Raw genomic sequence first — 23,688 nt, 5'->3', positions numbered from 1 at the left:
TGTTAAAACAATTTAATATAAAAGTAAACAGGACCATATGTTTATTACAAAATTACAGATAACATTAAATAACAGTCTACAAATTAAATAAGCTTAACGACTATACTTTTTATAAGAAAGGAAAAATAATGGCTATTAATAAATTTAAGTTTATTTCAATAATGCTTTTCACATAAAGAAATGTACTTTTTACATTCACTGAAGTATTAAAAGGTGTTACAAATTACTGTAAAGTATATATTACAATAAAAATAATAACTTGGTTGTGATGTTGTTTATTCTGTTCATTAACTACATTTTTAAAACAGTAAAATATAAGAACTGAGTAAGCACTGTGGGATATAAGTTTATCCTGAATTTTTAAGGCGCTGATAGGACCACAGAATTTATCATTTGACAATACATCCTTTCTCATATGTTACTGTGCTCTCTTCAACTAGACTGTAAATTCCAAAATGTCAGAAACTATGCTTTATATCTTCTTTGTCAACTTTTACATAACAAAAATCTGAGTAATAAATACTTGCTGGCTAACTGATAGGATTTATTTTGGTAATGGAGTTTTTGACCTTGGAACTTGACTGGATGTCTCTCTTTTTATAATCAATTATTTGCATTATCTTTAATTACCCCTCTGCTTTCTGCCAGATTGCAGCCATGTAGTATTATCACGTCTTGACAAACTATTAAAGTCTCTGATGCAGCAACTGCTATCCTGATATCATGTGACCCACTTCACCCTTGCCTAATTAATCAATAGGATTATTGATCACTTGCCAAATATGTGATTTGTAGTTTACATATAATTTGCAAGAATCCACATCCCACTGGATATCAAAACAGCAACATATATTATGTTTTTAGAATTGATTTAATAAGAGTAGCTCTTGAATAAGCAACTCAAAATATTACCATAATTTTGCATTTTGTTAATCAATATGACATATTTAATGTTGTGAATATATACAAGACAGCCTAAAAGTCTAATTCAAAACACACTCCTTTGAGTAAAAGATTTATAGAGCCTAACAACAGAAACGTATTTCAAGTAAAATACTTTCCTACTTAGGGGGAAAATATTCCCCCCCAATGATACTCATATCACCCAAGCAAGTTATTGAGTGATAACTAGCTTTTAAATTATTATCAAAATCATTTTAAGTATTTTCTTTTACAAACAAGAAATACTATATCAGATCAGAAAGTCAAATATAACATAGTAGTCACTGTTTTGTAATGAGAACTCTCTCACCAAAAGAGTATTAGGTAAGAAAACAACTTTATTTCATGCATAATAAGTTTTAGGAAATCATATTTTTACATCAGCAATATCTGAATAAAGCAAAGAGTAGGCTCTTTGGTAAAGCTAAGAAGATAAGCTTTAATAAATAAAGCTCTAATTTTTTAAGAAGTAAAGCTTAAGAAGAGGATTTCTGAGACCATGGATGAAAGACCTAGGATCATGATCAGAAGAATCCTGTGGCAGAACTGGCAAATATATGTGAATTAAATAAAGAAAAGAATTTAAGGGTTGAGAGATGCAACAGATGCTTTGCTGGGTAGATGCTTTGTTAAATTATAGTGCTTCTTAACTTTGGGGAGTGACAGGCCCTTTGAATATATGCTAGGTGCTATGGTCCTAAACCCAAAAGCAAATCTAAGGGAAAGAAGCCCAGACTAAGAAATCCTGGTATAAATACTCTTAACAGAAATTCCACTAACCAAAACAACACAATTTATACTGATTGTAATAATGATTTTTCCCCCAACTAAACCTCATTATCAAATTAACTCTAAAATCTCTTTGAAAAATACACAGGAGCTATGAATTTTATTTACCAGATTAGGTCTGTTTTTCTTTGGAATTATCATACCTGAGGATAAGGAATTACAAGGATGAAATGAATAAGTGAGATTCAATGAAGAAAGAAAAGAAGGAAGAGACTAAAAGAGGAAAGAAGAGCTAAAGAAAGAAGGAAATTTTTTAAAGGAGGAATGAACAATACAAAATTACAGAAATCACAGTGATATCTCATTCTTCATAAATATTATTGCTGCTATAATTTACAATCCTGTCTATCTAAATGCTTAGATCTATGGTAGAAAAAGCCAATAATGTGGCAAACCAACCTACGGAATATTGCAATTCTTTGTTTATTCACTAAAGCAATTTATATGGCTATAAATTTCTAACTTATGTTCTGATAAGAATCTGCTCCATATTAAATGTTTTATTAAGCATTTTTAAAACCAGCCAAAACAATGATCAAACTGAGAAAGAAAACTGACAGAACAGTTACCTAAATTACTTCATGTTCCTCCCATCCTAGATTTACAATTGTCTGGGAATTTTCTGTCAGTAGGTCTCATTTTTGGAGAAGGCAATGGCACCCACTCCAGTACTCTTGCCTGGAAAAGCCCATGGATGGAGGAGCCTGGTAGGCTGCAGTCCATGGGGTCGCGAAGAGTCGGACACGACTGAGCGACTTCACTTTCACTTTTCACTTTCATGCACTGGAGAAGGAAACGGTAACCCACTCCAGTGTTCTTGCCTGGAGAATCCCAAGGACAGGGGAGCCCAGTGGGCTGCCATCTATGGGGTCGCACAGAGTCGGACACAACTGAAGTAACTTAGCGGCAGCAGCAGGTCTCATTGTAAAGTCAGATGAACAGATTTATAACCAAATTATATCAGAAAATGTTTAAATTTATACTTTTTCATGATTAGAAAACTTACTGAAAAAAAATTAAACAACGGCACAGCATAGAAACCTGTTATATCTGATCTGAATATAAATAATCCAAAATATCAGATTAGAGTACATTAAGGGAAAAGTGACTATAACGGAGAAGGCAATGGCAAGCCACTCCAGTACTCTTGCCTAGAAAATCCCATGGATGGAGGAGCCTGGTAGGCTGTAGTCTGTGGGGCCGCTAAGGGTCGGACACGACTGAGCGACTTCACTTTCACTTTTCACTTTCACACATTGGAGAAGGAAATGGCAACCCACTCCAGTGTTCTTGCCTGGAGAATCCCAGGGACGGGGGACCCTGGTGGGCTTCTGTCTATGGGGTCACACAGAGTCGGACACGCCTGAAGTGACACAGCAGCAGGGAAACAAAAATATTTATAAGAAAGAAAGAATTGCAGGAGGCAAAATTATCCAAGAATCAACTAGAAGCAAGAAGGAACAACCACTGAAGGATAAGACAAAAACTCATTTTGTTATTTAGGAATTTTAGAAACAGAGGGGCCCTTATAAATTACATGTTACAAACTTCTCATTTACCTGAGACGGTTGAGGTTCTCAGAGTTTTTTGAACAAAAAAGCAGTATCTCTATTCAGTGGCAGAAGCTTAGCCTAGTATTAAGATTCAATGTCCAACAACCAGTATTTCTAAATTAAGATATAACAAACTTCGTGATGACACTACAGTAAATTTCTGGATACATCATCATGATTTGGGAAGACTAGTGTTAAAAGCGAAGGTTATATTGAATATATTTCATGTATCTATAACTGGTTTTCTCTTCTTTAATACAAGTAAATATGATTTTAACAGAAACTTTTCAATGAGACTTAAAACTTCTCTAAGAGTCTATAAACCAATTAAAAATACTTTTTTAAAAAAAAGTCTACAGAATAAAGAAAAGTTTCAATTTTCACTACATGTATTATTTTTTCCTGCCAACTTTCCCAAATAAACAAGGAAGTAGGTCGCAAGAGGGAGACAGAACTTAGCGACTGAGCATGCATTCTTCTTATTTCACCTGTGTCTAAGTCAAAACTACTCTCTCAGTTTTTTGGTTCAACAATACACATCTCATTTATCTTCAAGCTATTGAAAATACTTACATTTAACTAAACTTGCACAATTTTTCTAAATTGTTCATATGATTCTTAAACAGGGGCAAAAAGTAGTTTTTAAAAAGGTGTAACTCCAGGGGAGGGATCCCAAAGAAAGGCAATGCCAAAGAATGCTCAAACTACTGCACAATTGCATTCATCTCACACACTAGTAAACTAATGCTCAAAATTCCTCAGGCCAGGTTTCAACAGCACGTGAACCATGAACTTCTAGATATTCAAGCTGGATTTAGAAAAGGAAAAGGACCCAGAGATCAAATTGCAAACATCCACTGGATCATCAAAAAAGCAAGAGAGTTCTAGAAAAACATCTACTTCTGCTTTATTGACTATGCCAAAGTCTTTGACTGTGTGAATCACAACAAACTGGAAATTCTTAAAGAGATGGGAATACCAGATGACCTGACCTGCCTCCTGAGAAATCTGTATGCAGGTCAGGAAGCAATGGTTAGAACTGGACATAGAATAACAGACTGGTTCCAAATCGGGAAAGGAGTACATCAAGCTGTATATTGTCACCCGACTTATTTAACTTATATGCAGAGTTCATCATGAGAAATGCCAGGTTGGATGTAGCACAAGCTAGAATCAAGACTGCCAAGAGAAATAACAATAACCTCAGATATGCAGATGACACCACCCTTATGGCAGAAAGCAAAGAAGAACAAAAAAGCCTCTTGATGAAAGTGAAAGAGGAGAATGAAAAAGTTGGCTTAAAGCTCAACATTGAGAAAACTAAGATCATGGCATCCGGTCCCATCACTTCATGGCAAATAGATGGGGAAACAGTGGAAACAGTAAAAGACTTTATTTTGGGGGGCTCCAAAATGATTGCAGATGGTGACTGTAGCCATGAAATTAAAAGATGCCTGCTCCTTGGAACAGAAGTTATGACCAACCTAGACAGCATATTAAAAAGCAGAGACATTACTTAGCCAACAAAAGTCTGTCCAGTCAAACCAGTAGTCATGGTTTTTCCAGTAATCATGTATGGATGTGAGAGGTGGACTATAAAGAAAGCTGAGTGCCGAAGAATTGATGCTTTTGAACTGTGGTGTTGGAGAAGACTCTTGAGAGTCCCTTGGACGGCAAGGAGATCCAACCAGCACATCCGAAAGGAAATCAGTCCTGAATATTCACTGGAAGGACTGATGATGAAGCTGAAACTGAAACTCCAATCCTTTGGCTACCTGATGCGAAGAACTGACTCATTGGAAAAGACCCTGATGCTGGGAAAGATTGAAGGTGGGAGGAGAAGGGGACGCCAGAGGATGAGATGGTTGGATGGCATCACCAACTCAATGGACATGAGTGTGAGTAAACTCCGGGAGTTGGTGATGGACAGGGAAGCCTGGTGTGCTGCAATCCATGGGGTCGCAAAGAGTGGGACACGACTGAGCGACTGGACTGAACTGAACTCCAGAGGATCTTCCCAAACCAGGGATAGAACTTGCATCTCCTGTGTCTTCTGCATTGCAGGTGGATTCCTTACCCTCTGAGCCAGAGGGGAAGCCCCAAGAAAAGGGAAGGATTTTTAAATCTAGAAGTAGTGAGTCAAAAATGATCTTTGGATTGTGACTAGGGATGAGGCAAGGAGAAGAAAAGATGGCAGATAAGTAAAACAGTGAAGCCTACATACATTTTATTACTTGCCGACTGTGATGATGTAAGTTTTATAATTTCTGTAAGTTTAAGGCTGGCAGCAAAAGCAAAACAAAACTGTCCAGATACAAAAAGGGAAAGGCCAAGGTTTACAGATAAATAAAAAAGACCTCACTGTGCAAGGAAAACATTTTTAAATTTTTTAGCCTGATGGTGCTCCATTTCCAATTAAAATACTGTTAACAACTCACTTTGCCTTTCAAATACCTAATTTCATTCATTCATACCACCAATTTAAATGAGTTCACCAAACTACTAAATGATAAATTCAGACAAGACACTAACCTTTTTGAGGGCTCCTGTGTGTTTCCAGGCTGACCTATCCTCCTCATTGCATTTAACTGAAAGTGCCACAAGACCTTGTGTATACAGTAGGGTAAAAAGCACCTTCACAATGCAGGTGAAGTGGTCTAAGAGAGAAAGAGAAGATCATTATTTCTTTGAAATCTAGACATCTTATACTCAAGATAACCTCACAAATACATGCCTTTCCTTGCATGTGTAACTGGCTGTTGTTCAACAATAAAATGTGGCATTGTATTTGTGACCCAATAGACCTGAAATTATGGAATCAAATTTCCTTTATTCATCTACATACTATACAAATAAGAGGCTTTTAGCACAGTGGGAAGTGTGCTCTGTTTCAACCTTCTTGGCAAATCTCCTTACTGCACATCATGTGCTTAAAAACCAGGTCTGGGAGTCTGAGTGTCTAAAACCAACAATTTACCTGCTTCCAATATCTTATGAAGAGTAGTACAATACAGAACTTCCAAAGTAAAAAAGAAAAGGAAAAAATCCCAATATTTTAAGTACTCTGAATTTTAAAACAAAGAAAACTGTTACAATGCAAAAATAATGGTAACAATATGTAAAATGCCTGGCACACATTAGGTACTTAAAAAAATGATAGCTTAACCATCATAATTAACATTTATGTACACCTAATAACCTACAAAATTTCTTCAAATGTCTCCTTTCAATCTTTGTAACAGTCTCAGCTGGACAACTGAGCTTCAAAAGATGTGCTTGTGATAACAAAGCTAATAATCACTCACATCTGAACTTGAATACATATAGATCCTTCAATTATTCCTTCTATTATATTATGCTACTCCCCTAGTAAACGGCTACTACCACTTAATCAGATGTTAAATTAAGAAACTTGTAGACATCCTTGATACGTTCCTGTGTCTTTCTCCCCACAGTAAAACAATCACCAAATCCCATCAATTCTTTTTAAATATCTTTCAAATGAGTCCCAACACCGTGGACCACGCTTCCATCATATCTTGCCCAGACCTATTAATTTCAGCCTAAATAGTTGTGTTAGGGGTTCCTAAGACCTCTTTGAGACTTGATGATTCACTAGGAAGACTCACAAGACGCAGCAGATAGTCTTATGATTTATTACAGCAAAAAATACAAAGGAAATGAAAAAGGCAAATTGGGTGAAGTTCAGAAGAAACTTTCAAGAGTCCTCTCCCTGCAGAGTCACATAGGATGTGTCCATCAGTGTATTGTGACAGTATGTCTGAAATATAAACCAGCTAATTCATTAAGAGGCTCTGCCCAGGATTTTTATTGGGAGCCGATCACACAGAGGTACCCACGGCCTGACACATACCTCCCAGGAAGAAAACGAGTACGTTCATCATAAACTACACTGTCTGTACAGTTTGGGCATAGAGAGCCAGTTTTATCAGTGGGATGATGGAAACCCTCCTGAAACCAAAGATCCCAGATACAAGTCAAGGGCTGACCTTGGAAGCAGGTCTTTCAAAGGATAGCAGTCAGGCCTTCTCCTTTATGAACTCTTTTCTGCACAGCAGTTTATCTGCATGACCTGCCCCCTGCAGTCTTTTTTGTTTGTTTATTATAGCAAGACGGATCTTTTAAAAACAAGTATTCAGCATCCTTCCACTGGGTCTCTGTACAAATGAAAACATTCCCTCTTTGGAGCCCAGCTAACTCTTCAGTTAGTCAAATGACAACTTAAAATCATGCCCTAAGAAAGAATCTTGCCTGATTTTAAATTTGTGTGTGTTTCTGTGTATGTGTGTAGTGTGCCTGCACACATATGCATACATACACACACATGCTGTCTCTTACCAATATTGATGGGTTGGGGTGGGAACTTGATGTAAGCTGAGCCAGTCAGAGTACCTATTTGGGATTTTTAAACTGGAGGTAAAGGGAAGGTGTAAAGATGTGAGTCTGGAAATATCAGGCATCATGTTCCTAGTCTACAGCAGAGACTGTCTAAAGCCAAAGTGAATGAAGCAGAGCCACAGAGTTAGAAGGATAGATCCAAGATGGCAAGAACTCTGCCAGCATCTGAAGCCCTGGTTTTGATCATCCTTAGGACTCCAATTCCTACAGTATGATTATGTGAGTCCATTCATGCTCTCTTTGTGCTTATAAGCTAGCTCTAAATGGATTTCTAAACACCCCAATACCTAGGAACCTAACACATGCCAGGTTACAGACAATAAGGACTTACCACCTTAGGGTCTGGATAGTGAGAGAGACAGATGGCTATATGTATGTTCAGCGGGTGATGTGAGCAATAGGAAAAGAACTGTAAACTGCCCAGTGTAACTAGACTATAAGTAGTGACCCAAGCTAGAAATGTAACCTGTATGCTGAAGACCAAAGGTTGTAAACTGAAGGCTACCTGTCTGAATACAACCTGCAGAGATGTTTGGTTTGCCCTTATCCTGCTTTATTTTTAGTTACTGACATTTAAAAATTGGACACTTCTTGTAAAAGTTCAGATTTCCACTTATAGGAAGATCTGACAGTATTGGGCCCACATTCTTACATGCTGACAATTATCTGGAGCTGAACAGTAACTGCCCTCTTTGGCCAAGCATACTTGCCACAGTCCCCAATCCCCAATTATATCAAACCAAAGACATCATTGTTAACAATGGATTTCGGCTGTGAAGCCTAAATTGTTTAGGTTTAAATTCTGACTCTTCTGATCTTAGGCAAGTTGCTTTTTCATCTGTTAAAGTAGGTGGATAATAACACCTACTTTAAAGGGGTTAAGTGAAATGATGGTTCAGCTTAAAACAGTGGATTGGCAATGGCAATAAGTAAATATGTTATTATTACTACTATCTATGTTACTTGTTTTGTATCTGTAAGTTTTTGATTTACAGAACTTAGACTGGGCAATGAGAAGTAATTTTAAGCAGTACAATGATAATATTAGATTTTAATTTTAAAATACTCACTGCTGCTTCTTAGGAGAAAGGCACTAAAACAAGACTAGAGGCAAGAATACCTATTAGCAGATAGCAAAAGCACTCTGCTGCTGCTGCCAAGTCCTTCAGTCGTATCCGACTCTGTGCGACACCATAGACGGCAGCCCACCAGGCTTCCCCGTCCCTGGGATTCTCCAGGCAAGAACACTGGAGTGGGTTGCCATTTCCTTCTCCAATGCATGAAAGTGAAAAGTGAAAGTGAAGTTGCTCAGTCGTGTCCGACTCTTAGCAACCCCATGGACTGCAGCCCACCAGGCTCCTCCGTCCATGGGATTTTCCAGGCAAGAGTACTGGAGTGGGGTGCTATTGCCTTCTAGCACATGTCAAATTAGATGCCCTGATGAAAAGAATGGGTTGAATTAGACAAATATTTAAATAACAGAAATTATAGAATTTGGTAGAGCTTTCAAGGTAGAAAATAATGATTCTTTCATTCTACAAATGGTAAATATCAACAGTAGTAGTATTGACTAAAATAGAAAATGGAGGAAGAGAGCAAGCATGGATGGGAAGAAGATGAATTAATGTTATATATGTTGAGTTTGAGGAATATGTAACATTATGTGTACAAGCGTATAAGTCTGCAGCTCACCAGGGAGCTGTAGACTGGCAGGAGATATTTGGAATCATCAAAGAATAGGAAAGGATGCTATCATCAAAATTTAAAAAATTCATAATGATTAAATGTTTTAATAAAAAGATAAAAATAATAGAATTTGTCTACTAAGCACAAGCAAAATGATTTTAACCAGGAAGTCAAGTATACTGCCTAGAAACACTACTCACGTATAGTTTCTTCTCATTATAAACTACAGAAATTAATTTTTAATTTAAAAGAAATGATATACTTAAATAAACAACAGCTACTTTCAGCATAATTTTAGCTTCCTGTTGTAGCAAAGTACCATTTTTTAAGTTGTTTTGTCTACCTTGATTATCATCATATCTAAAATATTTCAACTGGCAGTTTAAAGTTACAGATTAAACTTAAGTTCTCATGTTTATTCATTCATTTAAGAAATATTTATTTACTGAATACTTGCCATGTGTGAAATCAACGTCTTTTAGAGACTTAGGGAAAAAACAAAGGAATCGCTCATTTGAGGTATATATTAAGTCAACAGGTTATTATCTTCCAAAGTTAAAACAAAGAGCAAAGCCCTTCAAATATAACAACCAAAATTTAAAATGAAGGAAAAAGGAACTGGACATCTATTCTCAATGTTTTTTTTAGAAAAACAAAAATACACTATCAAACCACCTGAGGGTAAACAAAGGAAGATTGATATTAATTTAAAATGTGTTAGAAGCAAACAGACTTTAAACAACAGTACATATTTTAAGTTTTATAGTGCTACTGTATGACAGGAAAAAGGAAAGGGGTTGGGGAGACAAGGCACTTCCAAGGGTTCAATAATTAAAGTTGCCCCTACTGATCACATCAAGGTAAGTTTGGTAAGGTAGAAATGTAAGCCTGAAGCTCTTAAAAAAGTGAATTTTTCCTTAGAATCTCAAATGAAAATTAATTCTTTACTTAAATTTGTGTGAGAATTGAACTACTAAGTAGATGCCACATCTATCTCATCACACTATTTCAGAAGATGAAGTCATCATTTTGTCATCAGCATGCAATTCAACATTGTTAAAAAAAAAATTGAAACATACAATTTTATTTTTTTTCTTTTGGCGACACTGCATGGTATGTGGGATCCTAGTGTCCCAACCAGGAATCAAACCCATGCCTCCTGCAGTGGAAGCATGAGTTTCTTAACCATTGTGCCCCCAGGGAAGGCAATAAAGCAACTTTTTAAACAGACATCACGTGTAAATCTTTATCCGTATTTCTGATTTTTTTCATCAAGATAAAGATCCTGCAACAGTAATATAGTTCAAAGAATACTGACATTAAGCTGAAATGACAGCTTGAGTCTGGAATGATACAAACAAAATATGAGTACATCAGATTTTCTTCAGTGGGTAAGGCAAAAATATACAAGAATTTTTTAAAATTCTGACAAATATTTAGTGAGTATTCACTCTGCTGCTGCTAAGTCACTTCAGTCGTGTCCGACTCTGTGTGACCCCATAGACGGAAGCCCACCAGGCTCCCCCGTCCCTGGGATTCTCCAGGCAAGAACACTGGAGTGGGTTGCCATTTCCCTCTCCAATGTGTGAAAGTGGAAAGTGAAAAGTGAAAGTGAAGTTGCTCAGTCGTGTCCAACCCTGAGCGACCCCACGGACTGCAGCCTACCAGGCTCCTCCATCCATGGGATTTTCTAGGCAATAGTACTGGAGTGGCTTGCCATTGCCTTCTCCGGAGTATTCACTCTATCCAACGGTATTTGCACTGCGTTTTGCAAAAGTAATCCAGGGAATCTATACTCTCCTGGAAAGGTACAGTTATTCAACTAACACCCATTTATTTACTGGTTTGCCTACAACTACCAGGCTTAGGGTAGGTGATAAACAAGAAGACAAAGAGGATCCTAATGTTTGCAAAAGTTTCTTTCCATAAACTGTTTTAGAGTTAAGGTTATACCAAATGCTCCAAGTTTCTTTAAGGACAAGATAGAGTATACATAAAATAAAAAAACCCAAATGTGAAAAATCATAAAAGTAATAAACACGACGTAATGAAGACAGTATCAGACACTTATTCTTTTCCTAAAATTATCATGAATTTTTTTGTAAAAAAATTATACTCTTCCATAAAGCATTTTGCACATATCCATGAAAATATCAAATCTTCTTTGTCTTCCATTTTATGATCTGAGTTACTAATGTGCTCTGATTCTCTTCAAAATGTCGAGTCTACAACAAAAAACAATTTGTGATGTGGTTTTCCGTGGGATAAGCTTCAGCCTATTTTCCCTCTGACGAGTAATGAACACAAACAGCTTAATAAGACTTTCTTTGCCTTAATCAACACAGAACTGGGAAAAGATCCCACATCCATCCAACAATAAATAAGGCAGTTAATGTTGCTCCCTTGGGTATAATTCAGGGCAGTTGAGGTTTAGGTTTAATAAACTGCCAACATTACTAAAGAACATTATACAGAAGTGATCACAATTTAAGATACAAAGATTTCAATTAAAGTAACAGTTTTCTTGAATTTCAAGAGAAAATAAGCAATTTACAAGAAAATAAGACAACTGGATATGTAACACCCTTCATTTCACATTATTGAATACATTATGTACCAGGCAGGCACAAGGGACACACAAAATGCTGTAAGTCCTGGAGGAACTGATAGTCTCGAGAGAGTAATATTAAAGAAAATCTACTATTATGACAAAGAGACAAGTATTGAAATAGAACTATGAACAAGCTATCTGAGAAAGGGAAAAAGGGACAGCCAAGAAAATGGCTTCCAAGTAAAGGAGTACCAGGTGTGAATAAGTGAGAAGTGGCAAACATTTAAACATGCTCAAAACCTGCTCAAAAAAAAAAGAACTCTGAACTGTATCCATATACAACCTCTATTCTCTGCCCACATTTACTCTTGATAACTCTGTTCACTGTGTCTGCTCTCTCATCTCCCTCTCATTTCTCATCCCATTAAAATCTGTGTCTGATTCTACAACTACTCAAAAGCTGTTTTCTTACTGCCATTCCTTATTACAGAACTATTTATTTGCTTTATGACCAAGAGTTCTCAGGAGAATTTATAAATAACTCAGTTTTAGAGGTCAAGATTCATTTGAAAATATGGTAGGAGCTATGGAGCTTCTCATAAAAAAAAGTACATATACATACAAATTTTTTTTACATTATTTAAAGAGATTCATGAATTCCTTGAAAGCCCACTATGCTGTGCTTAGTCACTCAGTCGTGTCTGACTCTTTGCAACCTCATGGACTGTAACCCACCAGGCTCCGCTGACCATGGGGATTCTCCAGGCAAGAATACTGGAGTGGGTTGCCATTTCCTCCCTTCAGGGGATCTTCCCAACCCAGGGATCAAACCCAGGTCTCCCACATCGCAGGCGGATTCTTTACCACCTGAGCCACCAGGGAGGCCCACTAGGCCAGCAGGGAGTTCCAAATTAAGCTCTTTTAATAATGAAAGGAAGGATGTGGAGAAACGAATAAAAGCTCCAACAGCCTCTGTCTTGAATCCATACAAAAAAACACTTTTTAAACATTTTAGGCCACCAAAGCTATTTTGATATGTTTGAAATGAGGAAAAGGGACATTTCAAAAACAGTGAAATTACCTGAAAGAAATCTTTATTTCTGGGTGCAAACTATAGATTAACTGCTTAAAAACAATGTCAAGTAGTCTGTAAGGTATGTGTAGCAACGATTAAGTTGCCTCTTCAGTACAGTATGTTCAAGGAATAATAGAAGTATAAAAATCATGTGAATGTGATATTCTGAGTCACTATGGAAGTCTATGATCAAAACAAAAGGCTACCTTAATAATCTTTACTAGAATGGTTTCCAGGAAGTCTACGAATACAACTAATTTCAGCACTCCAAAAAAACATTGTCCAATACTCTGGAGTTCAAAATACTTTCCTAATATGAGGTAGAATTAGTCTTCAATCAAATATAGAGATTCTATTTAATCAAATATTAGCCTGTTTTAACAAAAATTAATTTTCAACTCTACTTGTCTAGATAAGCATTCTGAACTTACAAGGAGTTTTTTCATACTTTCAATAACTGTGCACATCACCTAATGGTGTGAGTGTTTTATTTAAATGTGTGTTTTTTCCAGTGAACACCTAAACCACAGATTAAAATGCCTTGGCTTGAAGAAGCCACCAAAGATTGCTGGGGTCATATCATCAGGACACAAGCCAATTAAAACCAAACACAAGTGTTTAAACAGTTATTATTCTACACAAGAACTAAAAGACATTTCATTTGCTAAAATTCATTAGTTCATAATAATTATAAAAAACAAAAAAGCAATCACCTTTGGAGGATGCTAAGAAAAAAAAAAAAAACCTACTTATTTTTCTGAAAACCGGTAAACAAATCAAGCATTTAAACCGACTTTCCTGCCCAGAAATAAACCCACATGTATATGGTCAATTAACTTACGACAAAGGAGGCAAGAATATAAGATTGGGGAAAAGACAGCTTCTTTAACAAACAGTGCTGGGAAAACTGAATAGCTACATGCCAAAGTATTAAAGTGGACCACCTTCTCAGACCATATACAAAAATAAACTTGAATATGGATTAAAGATTTAAATATAAGACCTGAAACCATAAAACTTCTAGAATAAAACAAAGGCAAGTACATTCTTTGATATTACTCTCAGCGATATTTTTTTGGATATGTCTCCTTGGGCAAGGGAAACAAAAGCAAAAATAAATGGGACTCCAAACTAAAAAGCTTTTGCACAGCAAAGAAATTACCAACAAAACAAAAAAGGTAGCCTACTTAATGAAAGAAGATATTTGCAGATAATATATCCAGAGAGGTTTAATATTCAAAATATATTAAAAACTCTACAACTCATACAACTAGGGAGCAATAATTATGAATGCTATCAATATCATACTAGTAAAAGTTAGTATGCAAAAATTACTAGTACAATATTAACACTAAAAATAACGGGTCATCACATTTTTAATAACTCTATGATACTTCTATATCAAAATATCTATGCATGTAGGTAGGTAAAGGCATTAAAGTTGTAAGTTTGCTCTATTTTTCACATTTTTGTACTATCATTTTAATTTCTTAAAGATTTTCAGTGACTCCCCCATATCTACCTAAATATTGACTAAAGAGCTAAAAACAGACCCACAAGGAAAAAAAATTCTTTACTTCACTCTCATCTTTAGAAATACATGATTACAACGCTATTTATCTCAGAACATTTCCATCAGACTGAATGTTATATTGATGCTTGTAATTTTTAGAATATTCATTGTATATACAATATAACCTAAGAATCTAAATTGTAAAGACATACCTTTGTGCAAGGGTTGAGGCATCATTAAGATCTGGATGAGCAAAAGGGATGTAACATCATGATAAAGAACTGGAACCTCAGGCTGTTGTTCCTCATTTCCCAGTCTAAAAGAAAAATGCATAATCACTTTAGACAGTATTGTATTTTCTTTCTAACTCACTTTATATTTCACATATATGTGTATGGAACAGAAACCAAACTTTTGTAAGCAACTAAGAAATCTCAAAAGAAAAAGTTAGGACCACATTTTTGCCTAAAAATATAATATTCTAGGCTCACATATTTCTTTGATTCTGCCTAATAGGAAAAAATTACCTAGAAAATTTATTAGGTCTTACTAACTTAAACAATTGGGACACATTAACTTGATTGTGAATCTTTCTGATTTCTCAGATTACAGAAATCAAACAAAGTATTAAATGGAATTTAAGAGAATTAGCTTCACTACAAATGGGGTAGCACTTAGGATACTTGCTATCACAAACTTCATATTAAAGAATAAATATTCGTGTTACAAAAAAATCAATTCACAAACAAGTACATTGAAAAGGTATGATTAATATCTCTTGTTAAAAAGTTGCTTCAACTTTAGGACTAATATAAAATTCAAAGAAAATCTTTTAACATTTTCAGAAGTTTAAAAAAAAGATATAATAACCAAAGCTGAACTTAAAATATACTATAAAAGACAAACTAGTAAACCTAATGTATAGTACCATAAAACACACAGAACATATTATAGAGCAGCTCTTTTCATTCTAAAATAATTAGAATTAAAACTCCTTTAGAAACTTGAATTTTTTGATCACAGGTTTAATTTTTCATGTCGGAGAACAAAAGTAAATCTTAAGCATTCAGAATCAGCTAAATTCTGAAGCTATATGTCATTAGATTTGGGATAAATAAAAACTGCTGAAATCTTTTATAAGGCCTCGTCATTCAGCAAAATAGTGAATTAATTAACTGCTGGCCAGGCACTGGATACATGTGAGTAAACAACCCCTGCTTCTATGACGCTTATGGAACTGCCAAAGGAAGACAGCTCTTTGAACATCTCCATTCTCTACAAATATCTCTTTAATACTTGTCTTTCTCGCCAAAGATAAACTTCCATTAATGCTATGAATCCTATTATTGTCTCTTAGGTCTCCCTGGCATCTCTTCTTTACAAGCCCAAAGTTCTTAGGAAGAAAAAAATTTAGGGGGCACCACTTCCTCACCTATTATTCAAATTCCCTCAGAAATGGTTTACCACTGATTACACAAGTGGTAGCATAAAGTACAGATTCTGTATTTCTGTAAATTAGGAGTAAATAAATTAGGTATATCATTTCAAAAATTTTAATGATGTGGGAATTTGGTTATCATGTGTTATTTTTTTTTTCCGTTTCACATATGATAATATACATGTTTCAATGCCATTCTCCCAAACCATCCCACCCTCACCCTCTCCCACAGAGTCCCAAAGACTGTTCTATACATCTGTGTCTCTTTTGCTGTCCATGTGTTATTTTTAAAAGCAGATACTAAAACTAATGTGTTACTAGCTAATAAATCATAAAGCAGGTTTTTGTGGTTTTTTTTAAACCACTATTCTATAGTACCTAATGAAGGCAAGAATGATCATAGGTTTCAAACATCATCAGGTGAAAGGCTTTGGGGAACTTTACAATGAAGGAATAAGTCTAAGGTTACTTGAACCCTTTGATCAATTATGACATGAAAACAACAACCGGCCATTGTGTGCCTCTGAATGTTTTGTCTATATAAAAACCAATGAAATTCTTTAAAATATTTTCTCACTTAGTAGGAATTTTTATGCAAATTTAATAGAAAGTATAATAGTATAAACAGTAATAATAATAATAAATAGTATTTAAATGGTATAAAAGTATAATAAACTGTTTTCAACTTTTATCATGTATTTTTGTCTCATAAGGAAAATTCACACATTAAAAAGAACTTCAATCTTATTTTTATACTTAATCATTTTCAAAAAAGTTTTAACTGAATTTAATCTTTCAATAATACTTACTGTGAACTCATCTCTTCGAGTAACTGTGTGAGCTTTCTCCAAGGATTATACTCAGAATCAATGCTATAAAGTCGCATGTGCAAGGCTAATACATGGAACAGCTGATCTAAATAAATTGAAAGAAATGTAATTAGAAAGTTCACACAATTTGTCCAGAACAATATTCAGCCAAAATTTCTAGTAATTTTTAAAGAAATGCTTCCTTTCCTTATAATTCACCAAATATAAGTACCAACAACTTCATGCTCTCTTTTAAGGTTAACTCTGAGGGCTTCCCTGATTGTTCAGTTGGTAAAAAATCCACCTGCAATGCAGGAGACCCCGGTTCAATTCCTGGGTCAGGAAGATCCCCTGGAGAAGGGAGAGGCTACCCACTCCAGTATTCTTGGGCTTCCCTTGTGGCTCAGCTGGTAAAGAATTGGCCTGCAATGCAGGGGACTTGGGTTTGAACCCTGGGTTGGGAAGATCCCCTGGAGAAAGGAAAGGCTACCCATTCCAGTATTCTGCCCTGGAGAATTCCATGGACTGTATAGTCTATATGGTCGCAAAGAGTCGGACACAACTTTCACTTTCACTGAGATATATATCCAAATAAATTCAGAACTTGGACTGTTCTTTTATGCTCAATCTTAATAAGAAATGGTTTGTTTTCCTCATCTTCTGTCAGAGATCTATCTTTCCTTGGCTTTATGCCTTGATCTTAGTAACCTGTAGTTTTCACTGTTGTGATCTCCTAACCAAAATTCACTATTATCTTCAATACCCTACTCTGAGTAATATGGACAATCACATCCATATAAGCCACTGTTAGGTGAAGTTCTTCCTTTACCTAATTTTTTTCTCCTAAATATTCTTTAGATTTAATTGTGATTTCATCTTTAGACTCAGCATGAAGAAAAAAATAATGGAAATGAGAATAATATTTAGAAGAACTATTCTGCTATTTTCATTTCTTCTTCATTTCTTCTATCTGACAATAATCTATGACAGATACCATGACAATAATCTACCAGGCTCAACTTTTGACAAAATTCTGCTACAACATTTAGAAAAAGAATTATTTAAAATTTTAAATTATTTGGAAAAAAATTTTTTAATTTTGCTTTCATATCACATGTCCTTTTTCTGATATAAACGACAAGGACTGGACTAAATTACTCTCTTAAATACTCAAAATATTTGAAATAAAATAAATCAACAGTCCCTTTCTAGAAAGTCAGATAATACTTTTTGACATGTGATTAGAATTAATTCCTAAAGCCAGAAAGAAAAAAGCCAAATGACATAAACATACTGTTGTCACTTATTCTCTAAATTAAAATACTCAAAACTAAACAACATTTTGTATCTCTGAGCAAGTGACTTAGAAATTAGCTATACTTTAGAATAACTTGAGATCCATCCTTTTAAGTATTAGTAATATTAGTGGTGGTAGTAGTTTGAAGAAATCATCTGTTAGACATGAGAGCTATAAGATGAACAAAATAAACATTCCACTCTGTGGGGCAGCATAGTAGAAACGGGAGGTGGGGGAGGAGCTGAACCTAACACTGCACCTACAACTGTTTCAATCTAATCTCTGTATAACAAACAGAATAATTTAAATACCTTTTTCTTATTCATCTTCTGCCTATAAGTCAATGTAGAGTCTAAATCTTCTCTTAAAATTTCTTCACCCTATTAATGGTTAAGACTAGCTGAGTATTTATTAGTGCCAAGCACTATTTGAATCATTTACATAGATTTATCTCAATTTATTTTCACAAAAACTGTATCAGGTAGATAATATAGTTATCTCCTGTTTTGAGACAAGTTTCCCAAATTTTCAGTTTTTCCAGTAACCTGGTTCCATTGGTAACAATAAGAAGGAGACATTTTTAGCAGTGAAGTAATATCCTAAAGATATACTGGTTACTCTTATTTTATTTCAACTCAATTTTACATAAGATTTTTATGAAGCATATATATAATTCATCATTTTTTTAAAAAGTGTCTAAAACCGAGAAGTGTTTAAAAAAAAAATCCTCTAGCAGAAATATTAACTCAAGCTGCCAAGTGGGGAGTTTTGCATTCTTATATAAGTTTTTAAGTGAATAAAAGGTCTCTTTTTACTATCTCTTTTCAAGACAAAAGTCAATTAACTTGAAGCTTTGATTTAATCAAAAGCATAGACATGGCAATCTTACTAACCTGTTTTACACTGAAACCATGGCCAGCATAAAAGTAATGTTGCAAATGCCTAATTTCCTAGACTTTATCATAATTAAAGAAATATAAATGTTAGAAGAAAACTTTTTCATTTTCTTATATTCCCTTATTCTACAGATGAGGAAATAGGCCCAGAGAAAGGAGTTACCTTGCCAGGTCACCCTAAATATTTATTAGCAAAGCTAAGAACAGAATTCAAGATTCCTGATGACAGTGACAGTCACTCAGTCATGTGACTTTGCCACACGTCTTTGCCACCCCATGGAGTAGCCCGCCAGGCTCCGTTCTCCATGGGATTTGTAGCCTGATAGGTTCCTCTGTCCATGGGATTCCCCAGGTAAGAATACTGGAGTGGGTTGCCACTCCCTTTTTCAGGGGACCTTCCCAACCCAGGGAACAAACCTGGGTTTCCCACATTGCCGGCAGATTCTTACCAAATGAGCCACCAGAGAATCTGACTTCAAGATTTCCTACTTCTTAGTTTTTTCTACCACTTCAGTTCTCCTTGAGGTTTTAATGATTAAAAGAAAAATATAAAATTCCTTTTGAGATTGTAACACTGTTGCATCTTCTAAAGCTATTAATATATGACAAGAGTCTTTGGTATTAGCTTTAACTATACTTTGGCCACCTCATGCGACGAGTTGACTCAATGGAAAAGAGTCTGATGCTGGGAGGGATTGAGGGTGGGAGGAGACAGGGACGACAGAGAATGAGATGGCTGGATGGCATCACCGACTCAATGGACATGAGTTTGAGTGAACTCCGGGAGTTGGTGATGGACAGGGAGGCCTGGCGTGCTGTGATTCATGGGGTCGCAAAGAGTCGGACACGACTGAGCGACTGAACTGAACTGAACTGAGAACTAAAGGATAACATATTTAATGAGGTGCATCTATCTTTCAGAAACAACCCTGGAAACTGCAGATAACTTTAATAGGAAGCAGAACAGGCCAATAGCAATCAATACTTTTCACTATATTTATTTAATTCACTGTGTTTGCAAAATTCAGTCTAAGACATATCAATAAGAGTAAACTCTAAAATTTATTTAGCAACAAAAACATCTTTTAGAGAATTCCCTGGTGGTCCACTGGTTAGGAGACATGCTCTTCACTGCCAAGGGAACAAATATTGACATTAGTAGATGTAGGATGAGGAGAACCCTTGATCATATCAAAAAGTTAAAAACCAAAAAATAATGGAAAAATGTAATAAACACCAAATATATTCATGACAGGCTTTCCTGGTAGCTAAGTGGTAAAGAATCCACCTGCAATGCAGGAGACAAGGGTCTGATCCCTGGGTCAGGAAGATCCCCTGGAGGAGGGCATGACAACCACTCCAGTAATCTTGTCTGGAAAATCCCATGGACAGAGGAGCCTGGCGGGCTACAGTTCATGGGGTCACAGAGTCAGACACGACTGAAGTGACTGAGCACGCACACACATGTTCATAAGATTTTAAAAGTTGAAAAGCAATTATACCAAGAAAGGATATTATTAAAATTTTCAATACAACAGCAAAAGGAATAGACAACTTTTTCTGGAATGACACATTTTAAAGTTCTAAAGTTACACCTACATTTATAAAAGGGTTTAGAAATGAGAAGATCACTCATTTATAGGTGTGCTGTGATTTCAATAAACAGGCAATACTGTCCAGTAGGACTAAGGAAGTCCTAGATTTGAATTCAAGCTCTGTACTGGCCATGTGTCCTTGGGCAAAATTATCCTAGTTTTGTTATCTGTAAACTGAGGATAATTCCAACTCTCTGGGCTGTTTTACGTGATGAGTAGTTATAGTAGGAACACATATCTGTAGTGTGCAGATAGTGTGCTTAAATACATGTACATACATATATGGTTTCTATGGATAAATTCCAAATAATAAATTTAATATTTATAAACCTGAGATAATACAGCCAAAATTAGAAATTACAACTACATAAGAAACATTAAGTCTCCACATGAAACTGCCACTCTACACAAACATTAACATATATTTTTAACCTTCATCTCTCTCCTCCCCTGAACTTTTGATATTATTCCTCCCCAGCTTCTTCTCAGTCACCTATAAGTGTTCTTCCTCTGCTGAGCCCTAAAAAGCGGCATTCTCCATAAGAAAGGAAAAGGATCCCTTCTTAGCCTTCTTTCCCTCCCATTTTCTATACACTACTTCATCTAAGCTCAACTTCCACTTCTACCTGCAAGTTTACAATTCACAAATTTCTCTAGCACGTCCGATGTTTGACAGGCACCACAAAAATCTATATACCCAAAACTAAACTGATTATATAGCCCAGCCTAGCTCTGATATTCATTTCCTCTTACAATTCCATTTGCGTGAATAACATCACTGCCCATGCAAACATCCAAGGAAAAACTTGGCCTATTGGTTTAATTAATAAACCAATTAATCCTATTGGTTCTGCCTCCTATGACCCATCCTCTTTTATTCCACTCTACCCCCTGTATCATTTCTCAAGTAGCTAACCCAACAAAGTCCTCATTTAGCTTTAAGTCTTTTGTTTCAACCACTTCCACTCCTGTAAACAATAAATCTATTCATATTGTCTCATAATTGGTTGGTGAACTACTGAAAGAAGAGTCATAGAAAGCCCTTAAAAGTCATAAACTTCTTTCCTCCCTTCCTTTAGCAAGTATCCCCCACGTGTCTTTGCAAGGTGTCCTCTCAGCCTAGACTGGCATCTTCCTGTTCTCCAAGCAAACCTGATTCATCTTTCAAGAGGCAGTTCAAGTGCTTCTCCGCAAAGTTTTCTCTAATACATACCTGAGACAGATATGATCATCCCTTGCCATAAGCATTCTCTACACCTGAGTTACCTTTATTTTAGCACTTCTAATACAGCCTTGCAATTATTTTTTCACATTTTCCTCTCCTATTAGACAGTGAAATCTCCCGAAAAGGGACAACTATTTCTTTTCCTCTTTGTACTTCCCAGGCTAGCACAGTGTTTGACATTTAACAGGATTTTTTAAGTACATTGAATATTTCATGAATATGTCAATAATTTTTGTTTTTAAAAATCTACAAAAATTCTTTTTGCAGCCTGAGGCAGTTGTAAAGTAACAATGTAGCTTTTTACAACTGTGTATTCTATAGTATTTTTTCATTTGGTGAAATTTTAACTGGTAATGTTTTTGGCATTGTGCTTTGTACCATTTATTAAATAAAAATTTTAAAAAAATCACACAATATAAGCATAATATTCATAATGGACTTATGCTCTTTTCTGCTATAATGACACACTGGCTTACTAACTAAGAAGGAAGCCAATTCATCAGCCCTAATTTCACTTCATCAAAGAAGTGACCTCTCAACTCTGACTACTAAAGCATTGGTTGACTTACTTGCTCCCGCTATTTCCTTCACAATGCTGGTTGCTGTGACAACTCACCTGGGAAAATGAACTCTATTTTCTGCAACACCTAATCAAATTCTTTACAACTGGGACACATCTAAGGTATTGAAATGTATTTAATCACAAGAGAAACATATCATTACTAAAAGAGGAAACACCACTGAAAGACTAGTTTGTCCTTGGAAAAAACCAAAGATCTAATTACAAGAACTCTCAGCTGGAACAAAAGGTAAGATTTAGCAATCTGTTCTATCTTTAACAATATTAAAAGCAAGATTATAATACCAAAAAATCTACAAATTAAAAATATAACTCCAACTTTATTGTAAAATTAGAGCTTCACAAGTATAGCTAAGAATATCATACATATACACAAGACACCATAAACAATTTTTATGACTTGAGAAGTATCCAGTTAAGGAAACTGAACACAAAGAGCTCAGCACAAGCTTGGAAATTCTGTGTCTCTGTCAGTTATTTCTAAAAACCTAAGAATTCTAAACTGGCAGATTATTCCTTAGTATAACTCATACTAGTCATTAAGACAGCTAAAAGTTCAGTTAAGTTCAGTTCAGTTTCTCAGTCATGTCCAACTGAGCAACCCCAGTTGCTGCACGGACTGCAGCATGCCAGGCCTCCCAGTCCATCACCAACTTTAACTCAAACTCATGTCCATTGAGTCGGTGATGCCATCCAACCATCTCATCCTCTGTCGTCCCCTTCTCCTCCCACCTTCAATCTTTCCAAGCATCAGGGTCTTTTCAAATGAGTCAGCTCTGAGCATCAGGTGGCCAAAGGATTGGAGTTTCAGCTTCACCATGAGTCCTTCTAATGAATATTCAAGACCGATTTCCTGTAGGATTAACTGGTTGGATCTCCTTGCAGTCCAAGGGACTCTCAAGAGTCTTCTCCAACACCACAGTTCAAAAGCATCAATTCTTCGGCAATCAGCTTTCCTTATAGCCCCAACTCTCACATCCATACATGACCACTGGAAAAACCATAGCTTTGACTAGACGAAACTTTGTTGGCAAAGTAATGTCTCTGCTTTTGAACATGCTGTCATAAATTTTCTTCCAAGGAGCAAGCATCTTTCAATTTCATGGCTGCAATCATCATCTGCAGTGATTTTGGAGCCCAAAAAAACAGTCTCTCACTGTTTCCACTGGTTCCCCATCTATTTGCCATGAAGTGATGGAACCGGATGCCATGATCTTAGTTTTCTGAATGTTGAGCTTTAAGCCAACTTTTTCACTCTCCTCTTTCACTTTCATCAAGAGGCTCTTTAGTTCTTCTTCACTTTCTACCATAAGGGTGGTG

General features: G+C 35.8%; 1 protein-coding gene across 6 annotated transcripts in view; it reads right to left on the bottom strand.

Annotated features, from left to right (window-relative positions):
- Window positions 1-23,688, bottom strand: part of UBR3 (ubiquitin protein ligase E3 component n-recognin 3) — a 209,680-nt gene that overhangs the window by 9,272 nt on the left and 176,720 nt on the right. For all 6 annotated transcript variants that reach the window (XM_088829999.1, XM_088830004.1, XM_088830007.1 and 3 more), the window contains 3 exons: window positions 16,776-16,881; window positions 14,741-14,844; window positions 5,817-5,941 (listed from right to left, as the gene is read on the bottom strand). In XM_088829999.1, coding sequence (XP_088686125.1) covers window positions 5,817-5,941; window positions 14,741-14,844; window positions 16,776-16,881 — 335 coding nt within the window. The remainder of the gene's footprint in view (window positions 1-5,816; window positions 5,942-14,740; window positions 14,845-16,775; window positions 16,882-23,688) is intronic.

Source organism: Moschus berezovskii, chromosome 2 (genome assembly GCF_049115385.1).
Source record: "Moschus berezovskii isolate FMDL1 chromosome 2, NW_MosBer_1.0, whole genome shotgun sequence".
NCBI classification, from domain to species: domain Eukaryota; kingdom Metazoa; phylum Chordata; class Mammalia; order Artiodactyla; family Moschidae; genus Moschus; species Moschus berezovskii.
The sequence above is the reverse complement of the archived record's forward strand: the minus strand, read 5'-3'. Positions and strand labels throughout refer to the sequence as shown.